This window comes from Gymnodraco acuticeps, unplaced genomic scaffold, assembly GCF_902827175.1.
Source record: "Gymnodraco acuticeps unplaced genomic scaffold, fGymAcu1.1, whole genome shotgun sequence".
Taxonomy (NCBI): domain Eukaryota; kingdom Metazoa; phylum Chordata; class Actinopteri; order Perciformes; family Bathydraconidae; genus Gymnodraco; species Gymnodraco acuticeps.
Window position 1 is genome coordinate 14,876 of NW_022989881.1, and position 15,125 is coordinate 30,000.

Genomic DNA, 15,125 nt, shown 5'->3' on the forward strand with positions numbered 1-15,125 from the left:
CGCAGGGATTTGGGCGTATTATGGATCTTTTTATATGAATGAATACAGGGGATTATATAAATAGGGATGCAGTATCCGAACTGATCATTTAATGGATCCAGTGTGGAAGCAAGATGTGACCTTTTCCACATTAAAGACAGTTTTTTCATCAGTATAATGTAGTGTTTCCGGTTGTATCAGGATCTCTACTCTCTTCCAAGCCACCAGACTCCATCGACAAAAAACTGTAATTTTATGAAAACAAAGGAGTTGGTTTGTGTTATTGTGCAACTTTGGTGACTGAATGTAACGGTGATTCTTTCTCCATGTTGTCAATGGAGTCTGGTCACTGGTGAAAATGTAACTATCTCTTCAAAATGTGCCCGAAGGGGAGGTTTATATTTGGGATTTTCAGAAGAGAAAAAGTTGCATTAAAGCATCTCTACTTAACGGTGTTTGAAAATTCATTTGAGTGTTTTAATCAAAATATTTTAAAATGAGTGTGGGGGATCCTGAAATTCGTTGCCCTTATTTCCAACAACAGCAGGTATCAGGAATGATTTAAGAACTGAGTAGATAAATGGCAATGCTCTCCTTCAAGCCACCAGACTCCATTGACATAAACAATCAATTTACTTTCTAAAAAAACAAGTTGCAGATTTACTGCTGTTATGTCCCGCGTCTAGGGAAACCTAACAACTCCACTTCAAAATATAAGATAATACTCCGTAGTTTGCCGTATATACTCATTGTCCTAAGTCTTTTTGTTTTTTAGCTTTTAAAGTTATTTGTATAGTTACATTTAAATCTGGTGTAAATACTTGTCTTTAGCATCCTTTTTTAATGCTAAAATATTTCTTAATAATACTTTTTTTGTATTATCCTTATATATTTCTATTTTTTTTACATTGTTTGTGTTCGCACCACCAGATACCAAAGCAAATTCCTTGTATGTGTAAAAAACCTTGATTCTGATTCATTTTTTGGGGGACTCGTCCGGGATCAGAACACGGGTCTCTCTCACCCAAAGCTATCATACTCCTAGACCACATTTTGGGGGGGGGGGGGGTTGTTATGGGTTACTGTGTTTCATTCTCTGAGACAGATATGTGTGGGAGAGTGTGCAGATGGTGATTTAGATTACGTCCCGGGTCTACGGTAACCTAACATTGGGGGCTCGTCCGGGATCACCCAATGCAATCATACCCCAACACCACATTTGTTGGGGGTGTTATGACCCTGGGTTATTGTGTTTCATTTTCTGTGACAGATCAGTGTGTGAGAGTGTGCTGATGGAGGGGTATCAGTTCTCAAATGAGGGTATGCAGACCCCTAGGGGTACCTTGGAGTACTGCAGGGGGACATGAGATTTTTTTGAAATGTTAATTTAAAAGCATCAGTCGTGCATAACTCCTAAAAATATTGATACTATAAAAAATGAAATAAAAAATGTACATTCAAATTCGGTAGAAAACATTTTATATTCAACATTTCTGTTTTTAACACTAGAACCGCCGAGGGGGGTCATTTTGAATGGCTTTATTGTGCAACTTTAGTGAATCTAACCAACCAGTTACTAACCATTCACCAAGTTACTGTTTCTGTCAATGGAGTTTGGTTGTAATTTTACTTCTCTTGCAGATTTACTGCTGCATCAATTAGTTTTTTTGGCACTCCATAGCTTCTCTCTGGATAACTGGACACACTGTACAATTTAATAATCATTTATGATTTGTTTTGTTGTTTTGTATGCTGCTGCAACGCATTTCCCTATTTGGGATCAATAAAGTACCTCTTATCTTATATTATTGTTCGGCTTTGGTTAATCTGAATGAATTAATTACTGTTTTTGTCAATGGAGTTTGGTTGCCTTGAAAAAGGAACCATCCCTTTGAAAAGTGTCTTCAGGGGTGGATTACATTAGATTATCAGAGGAGAATAAATTGCATTGATACATCTCAACTTTAACGTTTTTTGTCCAACTCCGAACCAACCAAAGGTAAAAATACTGTCTTTATCAATGTAGTCTGGTGACCTTGAAAATTGATTAATGCATCCCTACTTGAAAGTGTTTGATAATGAATTTGTCATTGGATTTAAGTATGATATATGTCCTTATTTTGTTACCTGAAGTTTGTTGCGTTGCCCTTATTTTCTGCAGGTATCAGGAATGATTTGAACTGAGCTGTGACTCTGCAGCTTGTTACAACAGAGCCCAAATCTCACATTTGACCCAACAATAACCAACTCTATGACCTCCATCTTCCCTTTTCTAACACCTTGCACCCTTTAAATCCTTCTCCATAACTTTCCGAACCTTATCCCCAACACCTAACGTCTTCTTTCAGACTACCTGCTGCAGCTTCTCTCGTTAAATATTGATTTCATATTGTGCGGGCTCCCGTGGCTGCATTGTGCTTCTCCTGTGAATGTTTTTTATTTGGAGGGGCGGAAATAATGAGGATGGAGCAGAGTGTATGACCGCAGCCAGGACAGTAAACTGAATCCTGAAATTCCAACAATTCACAAGCACTCATCCGTCTCAACACACACACACACACACACACACACACACACACACACACACACACACACACACACACACACACACACAACACACACATTGTCACACACACACTGTCACACACACACACACACCTCAGGAGCTGAATCGTCTCATTTTGGTCACGGATACAAATCTTTCCTCCGTGTCCTTTTACATGGTCACAACACCAGAGGTTCCACACAGACATCAAACCAAAGAGCTTCATATTTATCGTTATATTATTATTATCATTATCATATATTACTGTGCTAATGCAGGACTTTTTCAGTAGATATAAACTCTCCATGCTTAGAATGTACACATACCAGACTATGATTCAGCACACAGGTGGTGCTTCGATTAGTTTTTGTTTTGTCGTCAGGAGTGGAAAACACCCGCGGTTTGATTGCAGGCTCTTCTATTTTTTATTTTTTTATATTCTTCTCTCTCCACGTCAGTCTTTGTTTTTGGTCCTTTTTTATCTACCCTCTCTCTTAAAGTGTCTCTCTCTTCATCCATCATCATCATCATCATCATCATCAGAGAGGAGGATGAAGAGAGGAAGAGAGAGAGATTGTGCCATCAGAGTCTGTTTCCATGGTTACTCCAGCATGGCGTCCAGTTGGTCGGCGAGGTCGTCGAACATGCTGCCGATATCGTCCAGGATGCTGACCGTCGTCTTCTGCTCTTCCATGGAGCTGCACACACACACGCACACGCACACACACGCACGCACGCACGCACGCACACACACACACACAGAAGCACAACATTATAACAGTGGATTGGAAATAATAATGTCTTCTTAAAACCAAGCGCTTTGAGCACCAGAAAAAGCGTTATATAAATGACATATATGTATTATATCTTTTACATATATATAGTTTTTTATTATATTAATAATGTAATTTCAATAAATACAAAATGCTGTGTATGTATGTGTGTGTGTGTTTCTTTCTGTGTATGTGTGTGTGTGTGTGTGTGTATAAGATAAGATAAGAAGTACTTTATTGATACAAATTTGGGAAATGTTTGATATGTGTGTGTTTGTATCTGTGTATCTATGTGTGTGTGTTTCTTTCTGTATGTGTGTGTGTGTTTATTTCTGTGTGTGTGTGTGCTCCTTACTCCTCCTGCCTCAGGATCTTATCCTCCACGATCTGCAGCGCGGCGGCCAGCGAGGCGCTCGTCTCCTCCAGCTTCTGATGCACCAGCAGCTCCGGAGCCGTGACTCCGCCCCCCATCATCCCGCTGTCCACGGACACCCCCCCGATCGAGGAGCGAGGCGGCTTGACGGGCGGGGGGGTGGGGCTGGGGGTGGCGGGGGTCTGAGGTGTGGTGGGGGTCTGGGGGGTGCGAGGGCTCGGGGGGGACGGGCTCAGCGGTTTGGCGTTCGTTGGACCGGGGATGTTGGCGAGGGGGAAATATGGCGGGGAGCTGGTCTGCCTAGAAACCACTGCATGATGATGGGGGGGGGGGGCTGGTCATGGAGTGGATCAGTTTGGACGGTTTGGGGGCCGTCGGTGGGGGCGTCGGTTTGGGTGAGACTGGGGGCGGAATCTTCTTCCCTTCAACTACGGAAATGGAGAAAGTATGAATGTCAGGGTAAAGGATCAAAGGGCTTTATTGTTGTCTGCTGCAGTGTAGATATGCAATGAACAACTTTAAGGTCACCGATTGTGCAAAATCCCCTCTGTGTTTAGAGACTCTGGAAGTTTCAGGAACAAAGACCCCCTTTCTTTTTTTTCTGATCCATCCCCCGCCCACTTTATCACCTGAATCTCCTTCAAGCAACATTGTGCTTTTTAAACCAATGATCTCTCAGAGGGGCGTGGCCAGCAGCAGCTCATTAGCATTTAAAGCTACAGACACAGAATCAGCACTTTTGGAACAGAGCTGAAACAGATAGAGGAGTAGACTCTTTTGTGTATTTTCATTCATAAGAATATATTATATTGTAAATTATAGTGTTATCATGATACGTTCAATGTAAAATAAAACAAAAACTTAAATAAACTTTAACAAACACAGTTGTTTGAAGGATATGTTCCCACAGCAATGTTTTGTTTTTGGTCTTTGACAGTGATATCTAATTGGCAACAAGAATTGTGAAATGTCCCTATTATTGGTACGACTACTAGAATGTCTTGTATTGTGAAATCCCTGAATATGAAGCTTGTTTTCTTTTCTTTTTTTGCATTTGGTTTAAAGTGTACATTTCCTTTAACTATTAAACACCTTGGGACACGCAGTGAAATTCAAACTAGGAAATGCATTTCTTGCTGAAAATGCGTGCGAATGCTGGAAGCTTCGCAAAGTTGTTGCTGAACTGAGCTGAAAATGCAGAAAAAGCTGAATATTTTAATAGTTGAATGGTGACTGTAGTTGCTTTTAGCTACAAAAACCTAGTAAGTGTGTTGCTGAACTTAGCATAAACAGTAGTGAACCTCCATCAGTGAGAGTACCTGGGCTTCCAGGCGTCCCCGGGCCAGGTAACGGGACCCTCCTGTTGGAGACCGGCTGGGGGGGGGTGGGCGGTCCTCCTTGCCTCTTTATCTGCGAAACGAATGGCTTCGGGGAGACCGGAGGCTTTGGTTTTCTAATGGGAACGCCTTCAATCACCACCTGGTCCACGCTGTCTCTGCGGGGAACAGCAGTCGGCTGCGATTGTTGTTGTGGATGCAGTGGATGTTGTTGTGGAGGTTGTTGTGGATAAAGTGGATGTTGTTGTGGATAAAGTGGATGTTGTTGTGGATGCAGTGGATGTTGTTGTGGAGGTTGTTGTGGATAAAGTGGAGGTTGTTGTGGATGTTGTTGCGGAGGTTGTTGTGGAGGTTGTTGTGGATGTTGTTGTGGATGTTGTTGTGGATGCAGTGGAGGTTGGGGTTGCGGTTGCTCCGTCACTCCTTCGTCCGATCCTTGGCGGCGTTTCATGTTCACGGTGCCGTTCTGGTAGGGAACCGGTTGGGTGGTGTTGGGTTCTCCGATGGCGGCCATCTCTGCGTAACCCTCCGGCTCCTTGTCGCGGCTCTTGGGTCGGCGCTTCACGGTGGACGATTCCTGCAGCGTGAAGTCGGAGCCATTGGGGTGAGGTTTGGAGCTTCGGGGGCGTCGCTTCAGGGTCGATGTGGTGGTGGACTCGACTCCGGAGATGTCCTCGTTGGTGAAGCCCACCTCTTCCCCGTCGCCCTGCAGACAAACACAAAATACACACTAACGGAAAATTCATACATTCGTGACAAGAGTGGATTTTTGCACAAACAGTCAGAAGTATTGACAAAGATAAGCACGGATAACGCTTACAGAGAACAGAAGCTGCACTATGGTTCATTTTACAGAAAGCACATTTAGATTTAGCACATTACATTGCGCTGCATAGATAGATGGATAGATAGATAGATAGATAGAGAGATAGATAGTTAGTTAGTTAGATAGATAGAAAGAAAGACAACATATATATAGATAGCTACCTGTCCTTCTCCTTCTCCTCGTCCTTGGCGGCGGATGGTCAGACTTCCCTCGTCTGCAAACGGTAGATTCTCCAACGAACTGGACGGAGGCTGGGGGGAGGACGGAGGGTTGTTGGAGGACGGAGGGTTGTTGGAGGACGGAGGGTTGTTTGAGGACGGAGGGTTGTTGGAGGACGGAAGGTTGTTGGAGGAGGCGTTCACTGGTGGAGGGGAGAAGGCAGAATGCTGGACGGAGGGTGAGGGCTGGATGGAGGGTTGAGGTTGAGGAGTGGGTTGTTCCCTTCTTGCCGCCTCCACCAGCTCGGACACCGGACCGCTGATGGTCCTCCTCCGGTTCACCACCTCCCCGTCCAGACCAATGGCATCGCGAGTTTTACCCACCTGGTAAACACACACACAAATTAATTTGTTATATAATGCTTTAGCTCATTAACTACATCAATTAATGTGGATATACAATATTTTAGAGTACCATTGAAGCTGCACCTGACACCCTAAGTTTTCTCCTTAAGAAAGACCCACAAGACCTGTCCTCCGTCTTAATTCCTGTACTTGTGTACTTGATATTGTTAGTGCATGAATGCATCCTCGTTGAGAAGTACGGCAAAATGCCCGGATTGTTAAGAATATCCATTGGGCTCTCACGGTTCGGTTCATTTCCTTCTTAGGAAGTATTTGTTCAACTGATTTCATTTCAAGGAAACTCTTACTGGTACTTTAAGGCAAATCGTAATTCAAGGTGTTTTTTGCAACCAATGAAAGCGCTCCCCCTACCTGCAGGAAGTTCCTCTGCAGCGCCATGCCTTTTGGTCCGCCTCCTATGGACGACATCTCCAACATGGCGGCGATGCTCCTCACGCTGCCCACGCTGCTCTTCTCCAAGACGACCGTCTCCACGGAGACCCCCAGGTCGCTGGCCCTCCGCTGCTGGAGGAACGGCACGTCCAGCATCCCACCCCCTGCGGTGACGAGCGTGCTCTCCGTCAGGTTGGAGGTGGAGGTGGAGATGGCGGAGCTGCAGCGTTTGGGCGGAGGTGGAGGCGGTCCTTTCTTCTTCTGACGCAGAGCTAACGTCTGCGAGTGGTTGCGTATTTTCTCCTGGTTGCGGACCGAGTGGCTGCGGCTGACTCGGTGCGTTGCGTATTTAACTCCGTCTCCTCTGACCACCGGGGCAGGAAGTGGACTCAGCACCATCTCGGCTTCCTCCCCTCCGTCCTTGTCGTCACACTCCCCCTCGGAGAAGTTGTATCGGGGGAGGGTGTGGGGGCGTGATGGCTCCTTCCCCTCAGAAACCTCTGGAGGAAGACACAGCATCGGGACCTGTGGCTGTTGAGGTTAAAGTTAAGGTACGTTTATTTAAAAAGCACCTCTACAACTTTACATATCAACTGGCGTAATTAGCAGAATACATTGTATAATCTACATTATTATCAATCAAAGAGTACACATGAGCTATTACTATGAAGGCCCAAAGCAAGTATAAAGAGGCATAAGGTGAATTATTTACAACCCTGCCAAACACACACAAAACAGGGAAAACGACGAGCAAAAGCTCAGAGAAAGGGGCCAAAATCATGACAGAAGGTAGCCCACGTCACTGTGGTCGCTACATTATTGTAATCGATAGGATTATTCTTATTATTCTGATTTTAATTTGTCCTCTTTGTTCGCACTTTTGAACTCCGCAACATATATGAAAGCTCACAAAATGTTACACGCGCGTCAGGACCGGTGAAAATAGACGTGTGAAATGAGTTCCGGAACTTTGCATAAAAAAACTGTGCAAGCCACGCCCACTTCCGTTTTGAACTTAACCACCCCCCCCCCAACACCAACGAAAATCGCTACCTATATCTAGGGTGCAGAGACGAACCAAAAAGCCTCTTGGAGGTGTACATCAACTTGTATAGTACACTTGTATATCATCGACCGATGCCTCAACAGCACTACACCAAATCTGGGATCTCATCATATGCCGTTTCCATGGCATCCCTCGCCATAAAACACGGTGTTGTCGTAACTCTTAGGAAAATCGTCCAAATGGCACCAGACTTCAGATTATGGCTAATGGTCCGGCCCGCAACATGTCTATATGACAATTGTGAGATTCGCTAAAACGCTGTTGCCAACGCATTCCTCGCCGTAAAATACGATTTTGCTATAACGTAAATAATGTAAATGGTCAAAAAGTGGTCAAACTTGACGTGTGCTAACGGTCCAGCCCTGAAGACATCTCTATGTCAGTTATGAGGTTTTCGTCAAATGCCGTTGCCATGGAAACACAATGCTCGCCATGAAATACGGGTTTCTCATAACTTCAGTGGAAATGCTCCAAACGGCCCAAAACTTCACATGTTTGATAATTACATTACATTACATTGCATTTAGCTGACGCTTTTATCCAAAGCGACTTACAATAAGTACATTCGACCAGGAAGACACAACCTTGAAGAAAACAGAATCATATAAGTACATCAGGTTTCATAGAGCCAAAACATTTGAAGTGCTACTCAACTGGCTTTAGATAAGCCAGTCCTTTATTAGTATATAAGTGATTTGTTAATAGTTCTATCGCTCGAAGTGGAGTCGAAAGAGATGAGTTTTTTTTGTTTTGAGTAATGATGCAGCCCTCAAGACATTTAACTGTATTATGGGGTGACATCATATACCGTTGCCATGGAGACAGATCACTCGCCAACAAACAAGATGTTTATGTTACTGCTGTAAGTCCTACAGAGATTGTTCGATCGGCCCGAAACTTCCCACGTTTGCCGACGGCCGAGTCTGAAGACCGCTCATCACTGCTCGCAGCTTTAATTGAGTTTGAAGTCCCTTACCTCCATCCCCTGTGTCTGTGGGGGGTGCTGAGGCTGAGCCTGGCTCTGCATCACGTCTGGAGGCTGCTGTTGTGTCTGGGGGGGGATCTGGGTTATCGGAGGCCCTCGTTGGGTTGGAGACTGCGGGGGGTTCGATCGAGGAGACTGGGGTCTCTCGCCCTGGATGAACGGGGGCGTGGGCTTGTGTTTGGTCTGCGGGGAAGCTGTGCTCTGGACGGAGGAGGAGGAGGAGGAGGAAGAGGAGGTCCTCGGCTTGGTGGGGGTGTGAGGAGGCGTGTAGGGAGGCGCAGGCATGGAGTGGGAGTGGGAGTGACGGTGTTTCCCCTGAGAGGAAACGCTGCCTCGACTCCCCTGGCTGCTCTGCTGGCGCATAGTCCGAGCCTCCTTTTTTTGGTGGAAGGTCTGCAATACTCCTCTTTCTCCTCCTCCTCCTCCTCCTCTCCTCCTCCTCCTCCTCCTCCTCCTCCTCCTCGTTCTCCTCGTTCTCCTCCTCCTCTTCCTCCTCCTCCAACACCTCTTTCTTCTCCTCCTTCTCCTCTTCCTCCTCCTCTTTCTCGTTCTCCTCGTTCTCCTCCTCCTCCAATCAGAATCTCCTCGTGGTCTTTGCTTCGTGTTCGCTGAGCTTTCACTTCCTGTCCTGGCTGAGTCATGATGGCGCTCTGCAGCTCGGGGCTCAACTCGCTGTCCTGGAAGGAGCTCATCTTTGGAGACATGAGCTCTGAGATCAAAGTAAAACAAAGTAATTAATTAGATTAATATGAATATTTAAAAGACAGGGTATGAATTTACTTTATTAGATAATCATGAAGTTACTACAGTACATTCAAGTTGAACCTTTTTAAAGGTCACCTATCATGCAAAACCCTCTTCTTCATGTCTCTTCTACATCAACACGTGTCCCCTCTTCTTCATGTCTCTTCTACATCAACACGTGTCCCCTCTTCTTCATGTCTCTTCTACATCAACACGTGTCCCCTCTTCTTCATGTCTCTTCTACATCAACATGTGTCCCCTCTTCTACATGTCTCTTCTACATCAACACGTGTCCCCTCTTCTTCATGTCTCTTCTACATCAACATGTGTCCCCTCTTCTTCATGTCTCTTCTACATCAACACGTGTCCCCTCTTCTTCATGTCTCTTCTACATCAACACGTGTCCCCTCTTCTTCATGTCTCTTCTACATCAACACGTGTCCCCTCTTCTTCATGTCTCTTCTACATCAACATGTGTCCCCTCTTCTTCATGTCTCTTCTACATCAACATGTGTCCCCTCTTCTTCATGTCTCTTCTACATCAACATGTGTCCCCTCTGTGGAAAGAGACTCTGAAAGTTTCAGGAATAAAGATTCTCTCTCTTTTTGATCCATTTCTATAAAAACCTGTCTGAAAATGAGCTGATCAGATTTTGACCACATTATGATGTCATAATGTTTATTTTGGCTTGTGTAACCATTAGCCAATCAGTAACCAAGGTAACCCCCCCCCTCCCCTCCTTACCATCTGAATCTCCTCAGAGCACCATTGAGTTCTTTCTGATCTGTTAGCTCACCGTCTGGAGGCGGGCTGTCTATCAACGTCGCTTCCTGCTGCTGTGTGATTGGTGGAGGCTTCTTCCCCCGACCATCTGATCCGCGCTGCATTTCAGCGAGACGCTTCACCGCCAGCATCAGCTTCTTCTGGTGGCCTGAAAACAATAACAACAGTACTTTAATTAAGATCACCTCTATAAGTTTACATACAGTATAAACTACATCATTATCAATCAAAGAGTACACATGAGCTATTACTATGAAGGCCCAAAGCAAGTATACAGAGGCAGAGGGTGAATTATTAACCTTACTTTCATTTGAACTTAAATGAACCACATATGAATGTGTTTCACAGATCTAACCTTGGGCTCGGTACGCTTGCACATTTCACATGTCATACTTTCAAATCTTCTTCATACGTACTGATGTCAAAACAATAACTTACCCAGTTTGATGATGCCTATTTCCTGCAGGTCCTCCCAGGTGATGTCGGTGATGAACTCGATGTTCTCGTAGCCGTTCTGAACCAACACCTGGTGGTACTGACTCAGCCCGATCGCAGACAGCCACTCGCCCAGATTGGCCTGGAGGAAAACACCAGAAGCATGAGATAAGATGGATCTTTATTAATCCCCGTGGGGAACGTCAGCACATGTTTTGGCGCAGTGGTTAGAGCGTTGGTCATCAGATCATTGGTGAACTCCAGTTCGAATCCCGCCTCGGCCGCCACTGTCAGGCCGTTGTGTCCTTGGGCAAGACACTTTACCCGCATTTGCTCCTGTGGGTAATGTCCGCAGTAATGATTCTTACATGTCTAATATGTGTAATGTGTACTTGTAAAGCGCTTTGAGCACCTGTAAAAGCGCTCTAATAAAAAATGTAATGCATTATTATTATTATTATTACATGAAGGTTAGTTGGCGCTAACGCTGTGTTGTGTTTCTACCAGCTTTACTCTTAATAAAGCTTGTTTTTAGATATGTGCACATGCTTTCTGTTCGTTCTGCGTTTGTGTGTTCATCTAAAAAAGGCAAAAACAGCGTGGAAGCAGGAAAACACAAAGACAGGAAGTGGCACAAGGTGTTTTTTCAAAATAAAACAAAAAAACATGGTGTTGTGTTGTCAGTGTTGGGTTGCACTCACAGGTTTGTGGTCAGGCAGCCAATCATTGACACCCATTTTGTTAATCTCTGACGTCATCTTCTTTCTGTGGCCGGGTTTAGTTATTCCAATCGCCGTCAGATCCTACACACACACGCACAGACACACACACACACACACACACACACACACACACACACACACACACACACACACACACACACACACACACACACACACACACACACAAGTAAGGTACAGTCGTGGCATGTTCAGGCTTTTTCCTCCACACAATCTCCCCAAGACTCCAGCAGACACAAACACACACACACGCACAAACACACACATACACACACGCACGCACAAACACACACACACACACACACACACACACACACACACACACACACAGTCTCTGTTACACACACACATAGAAGAAAACTTGCAACACAAAGAAACAGTACAGCGTGACATCTGATCAAAGCCTCGGTTGAAAATAGAGCAGAAATTTCTCAAAATCATAAGAAAAGCAAAAGCGAATGTCTGCAGTGAAAAGGAAGCATCTGGAAAGAATCCGCTCCATAATATCCTTTAAATTCGTTATTGTATTTTCAATACACAAAGTAAGTGTATTGAAAATGAAAATGTACAGATTTAGTTAAAACTGTTATTTATAAAGAAAATACATCATCAGGTGATTATCTTTCTAGTTTTGTTTCTGTGTATTTCTTAAGGTGTAGACACGAGAACACACTTTTACAAACATACATGGACAATCATAACACTCCCACACACACACACACACACACACACACACACACACACACACACACACACACACACACACACACACACACACACACACACACACACACACACACACACACACACACACACACACACACACAGTTGAATAAATGATATGCAGATGCGACCCAAACACACAGTAGAATAGGCAAGATTACTACGACATATATTTTATTAACAATAGCCTTTTATAGTCAGCTCGGCTCTGAACCATTCAGCATGCACAGCCCCGAAGTGTAAGTACATGTACAAATAATTTATATATACTATAAATGATTTGCATGTAGGTGAGCGTGGCAGAGAGCATTCGTATAGTTATTTCAGAACAGGCAGTGTGGGAGGTGATCGGGGGGTCAGGAGGATGTGTGGGTATGTTGAGCTATTTTTAATAGAGTAGTGCAGGGATGATGTAATTCTGTAGTGGATCCTGAAAGTAGCATCACAAGGGCAGACCTCGAAACAAGTCAATGGGATTCCTCCATGTGATTTTGGATTACTGCAGAAAATAATCTATGTGTCAAACAAACGTTTATGATACTGACACGTCTAGTTCAGCAGGATAATCTCCACATGTTAACACCACTTTATGATTTCTGAAGTAAAGAGCTAATGTTGGGCTCTAAAGGAACTACAGCACGGTCACATGACTTCACGTCACCACCGCTAAGCTAAAAGTGGCTAATGTTGGGCTATAAAGGAACTACAAGACGGTCACATGACTTCACGTCACCACCGCTAAGCTAAATGTGGCTAATGTTGGGCTATAAAGGAACTACAGCACGGTCACATGACTTCACGTCACCACCGCTAAGCTAAAGGCGGCTAATGTTGGGCTATAAAGGAACTACAGCACGGTCACATGACTTCAAGTCACCACCGCTAAGCTAAAGGTGGCTAATGTTGGGCTATAAAGGAACTACAGCACGGTCACATGACTTCAAGTCACCACCGCTAAGCTAAAGGCGGCTAATGTTGGGCTATAAAGGAACTACAGCACGGTCACATGACTTCAAGTCACCACCGCTAAGCTAAAGGTGGCTAATGTTGGGCTATAAAGGAACTACAGCACGGTCACATGACTTCACGTCACCACCACTAAGCTAAAGGAGGCTAATGTTGGGCTATAAAGGAACTACAGCACGGTCACATTACTTCACGTCACCACCGCTAAGCTAAAGGCGGCTAATGTTGGGCTATAAAGGAACTACAGCACGGTCACATGACTTCAAGTCACCACCGCTAAGCTAAAGGTGGCTAATGTTGGGCTATAAAGGAACTACAGCACGGTCACATGACTTCAAGTCACCACCGCTAAGCTAAAGGCGGCTAATGTTGGGCTATAAAGGAACTACAGCACGGTCACATGACTTCAAGTCACCACCGCTAAGCTAAAGGTGGCTAATGTTGGGCTATAAAGGAACTACAGCACGGTCACATTACTTCACGTCACCACCGCTAAGCTAAAGGCGGCTAATGTTGGGCGTGATGACATTTAGTCGTCTCATTTAGACTCTTGTTAGCAACCTCTGTTTTTAAATTGGGGTATTTACTGACGTATTTTATATCGTAGAACAAAACGTGAAAATCTCTCCAGCTTGTGTTAACCACAGAACTTATTTCAGGCTAACAACCAAAAACCCATTCAGAAAACCATTGACTTTTTACACGTCACCACTGCTAAGCTAAAGGCAGCTAAAGTTCTGTGGGATGACGTTTAGTAGTTACGTTACTCTTGCTAGGCAGATGGCAGAGCAAACGTCAAATGTCTTTGATGAGAGCCAAGAGACTCAACTGCACGGTGTTTGAATCTTTATATGGATGTTTACTGTACTGTTTACTTGCAACTATTATTGATATACAGTTAAAGGATTTCCGTATTGAAACAACAGACTGGGGTAAATGCAAACCCCTAAACAAGTTATAATTTTAAGCATTTTTGCTGAGAGTTAGATTCGGAAATCTTATTTTTCGACAATAGAGTTAAAAAGCTTAATTTCCATTTCATATTTATTAAAGTTAGCGTCCAGTTGTTGTTACCAGAAGAGTTTCTCAGGTATCTAAGAGAGACCAGGTGAAGGGTGTAAGGTTTGACAGTAGGTGGGAAAAGGATAGTGCTCTTCAAGAACTTTCTAAGGGAAATGGTACACATGCATCTGGGAAACATCAAGGACGGCACAATTCAAAGTCGTGCAGACTGGTTTCCATTGTGGTCCTTGCAGGTGCCTCTCTGGGGGTCAGGGGTCAGATGCCTTACCTCCGGGGTCATTCGGCTAATGGTGGGCAAGTCATAGCCCACGGATAGGAAGTTTGGAGCGTAGACCTGCAGCTGAAAGTCGCTCAGCCATTGGACAACGGCCTCTGAGCTCTACGGAGAGAAGACAGGGGGGATGCTGTGATTGGCTCTGAGTCTTCTTGGCAACAGCCACTTTTCTCTCAACAGGGCCAAGTAGGGCCATCAGGGGCCAATATTTAGCATTTATAACACCAAAACAAATAAATATATCATAATAAAGATGCCCGTAGTGCCTTGAATTAGTCCTGCTTGGCCCTGTAGTGAAAACCAGGCTAACGTTAGGAGGGGGAAAGGCCCTGCTCTTTAAACACAAGGCTTATAATATATTGTATTAGTTAAGTTATGTACCTCTGTCAAGTCTTTCCTATGACTAGAGAAACAAAAACCCTTTCAAAAAAGTTTGTGGCCAAACAGAAAAAAGCAAGTAAGTGTAGATACCTACTTGTGTTGTTGTTTTTATGAATCTTAGCCTGTAAAGTGTCTGTGGATACCCTAAAAATACAATGTATTATTATGAATATATATATTAAAGATTAGACCTAGAAAATGGATCACAAGATTTG

General features: G+C 44.3%; 1 protein-coding gene across 1 annotated transcript in view; it reads right to left on the minus strand.

Annotated features, from left to right (window-relative positions):
* Positions 1-863: 863 nt before the first annotated feature.
* Positions 864-15,125, minus strand: part of LOC117534315 (caskin-1-like) — a gene marked incomplete at its 5' end in the record, with an annotated part of 33,731 nt that continues 19,469 nt past the window's right edge. Inside the window, 12 exon segments of the mRNA XM_034198516.1 lie at positions 864-3,222; positions 3,653-3,988; positions 3,990-4,098; positions 4,990-5,737; positions 5,995-6,375; positions 6,769-7,320; positions 8,832-9,271; positions 9,400-9,549; positions 10,382-10,516; positions 10,807-10,945; positions 11,505-11,606; positions 14,524-14,634. Of these exon segments, the coding sequence (XP_034054407.1) occupies positions 3,126-3,222; positions 3,653-3,988; positions 3,990-4,098; positions 4,990-5,737; positions 5,995-6,375; positions 6,769-7,320; positions 8,832-9,271; positions 9,400-9,549; positions 10,382-10,516; positions 10,807-10,945; positions 11,505-11,606; positions 14,524-14,634 (3,300 nt within the window).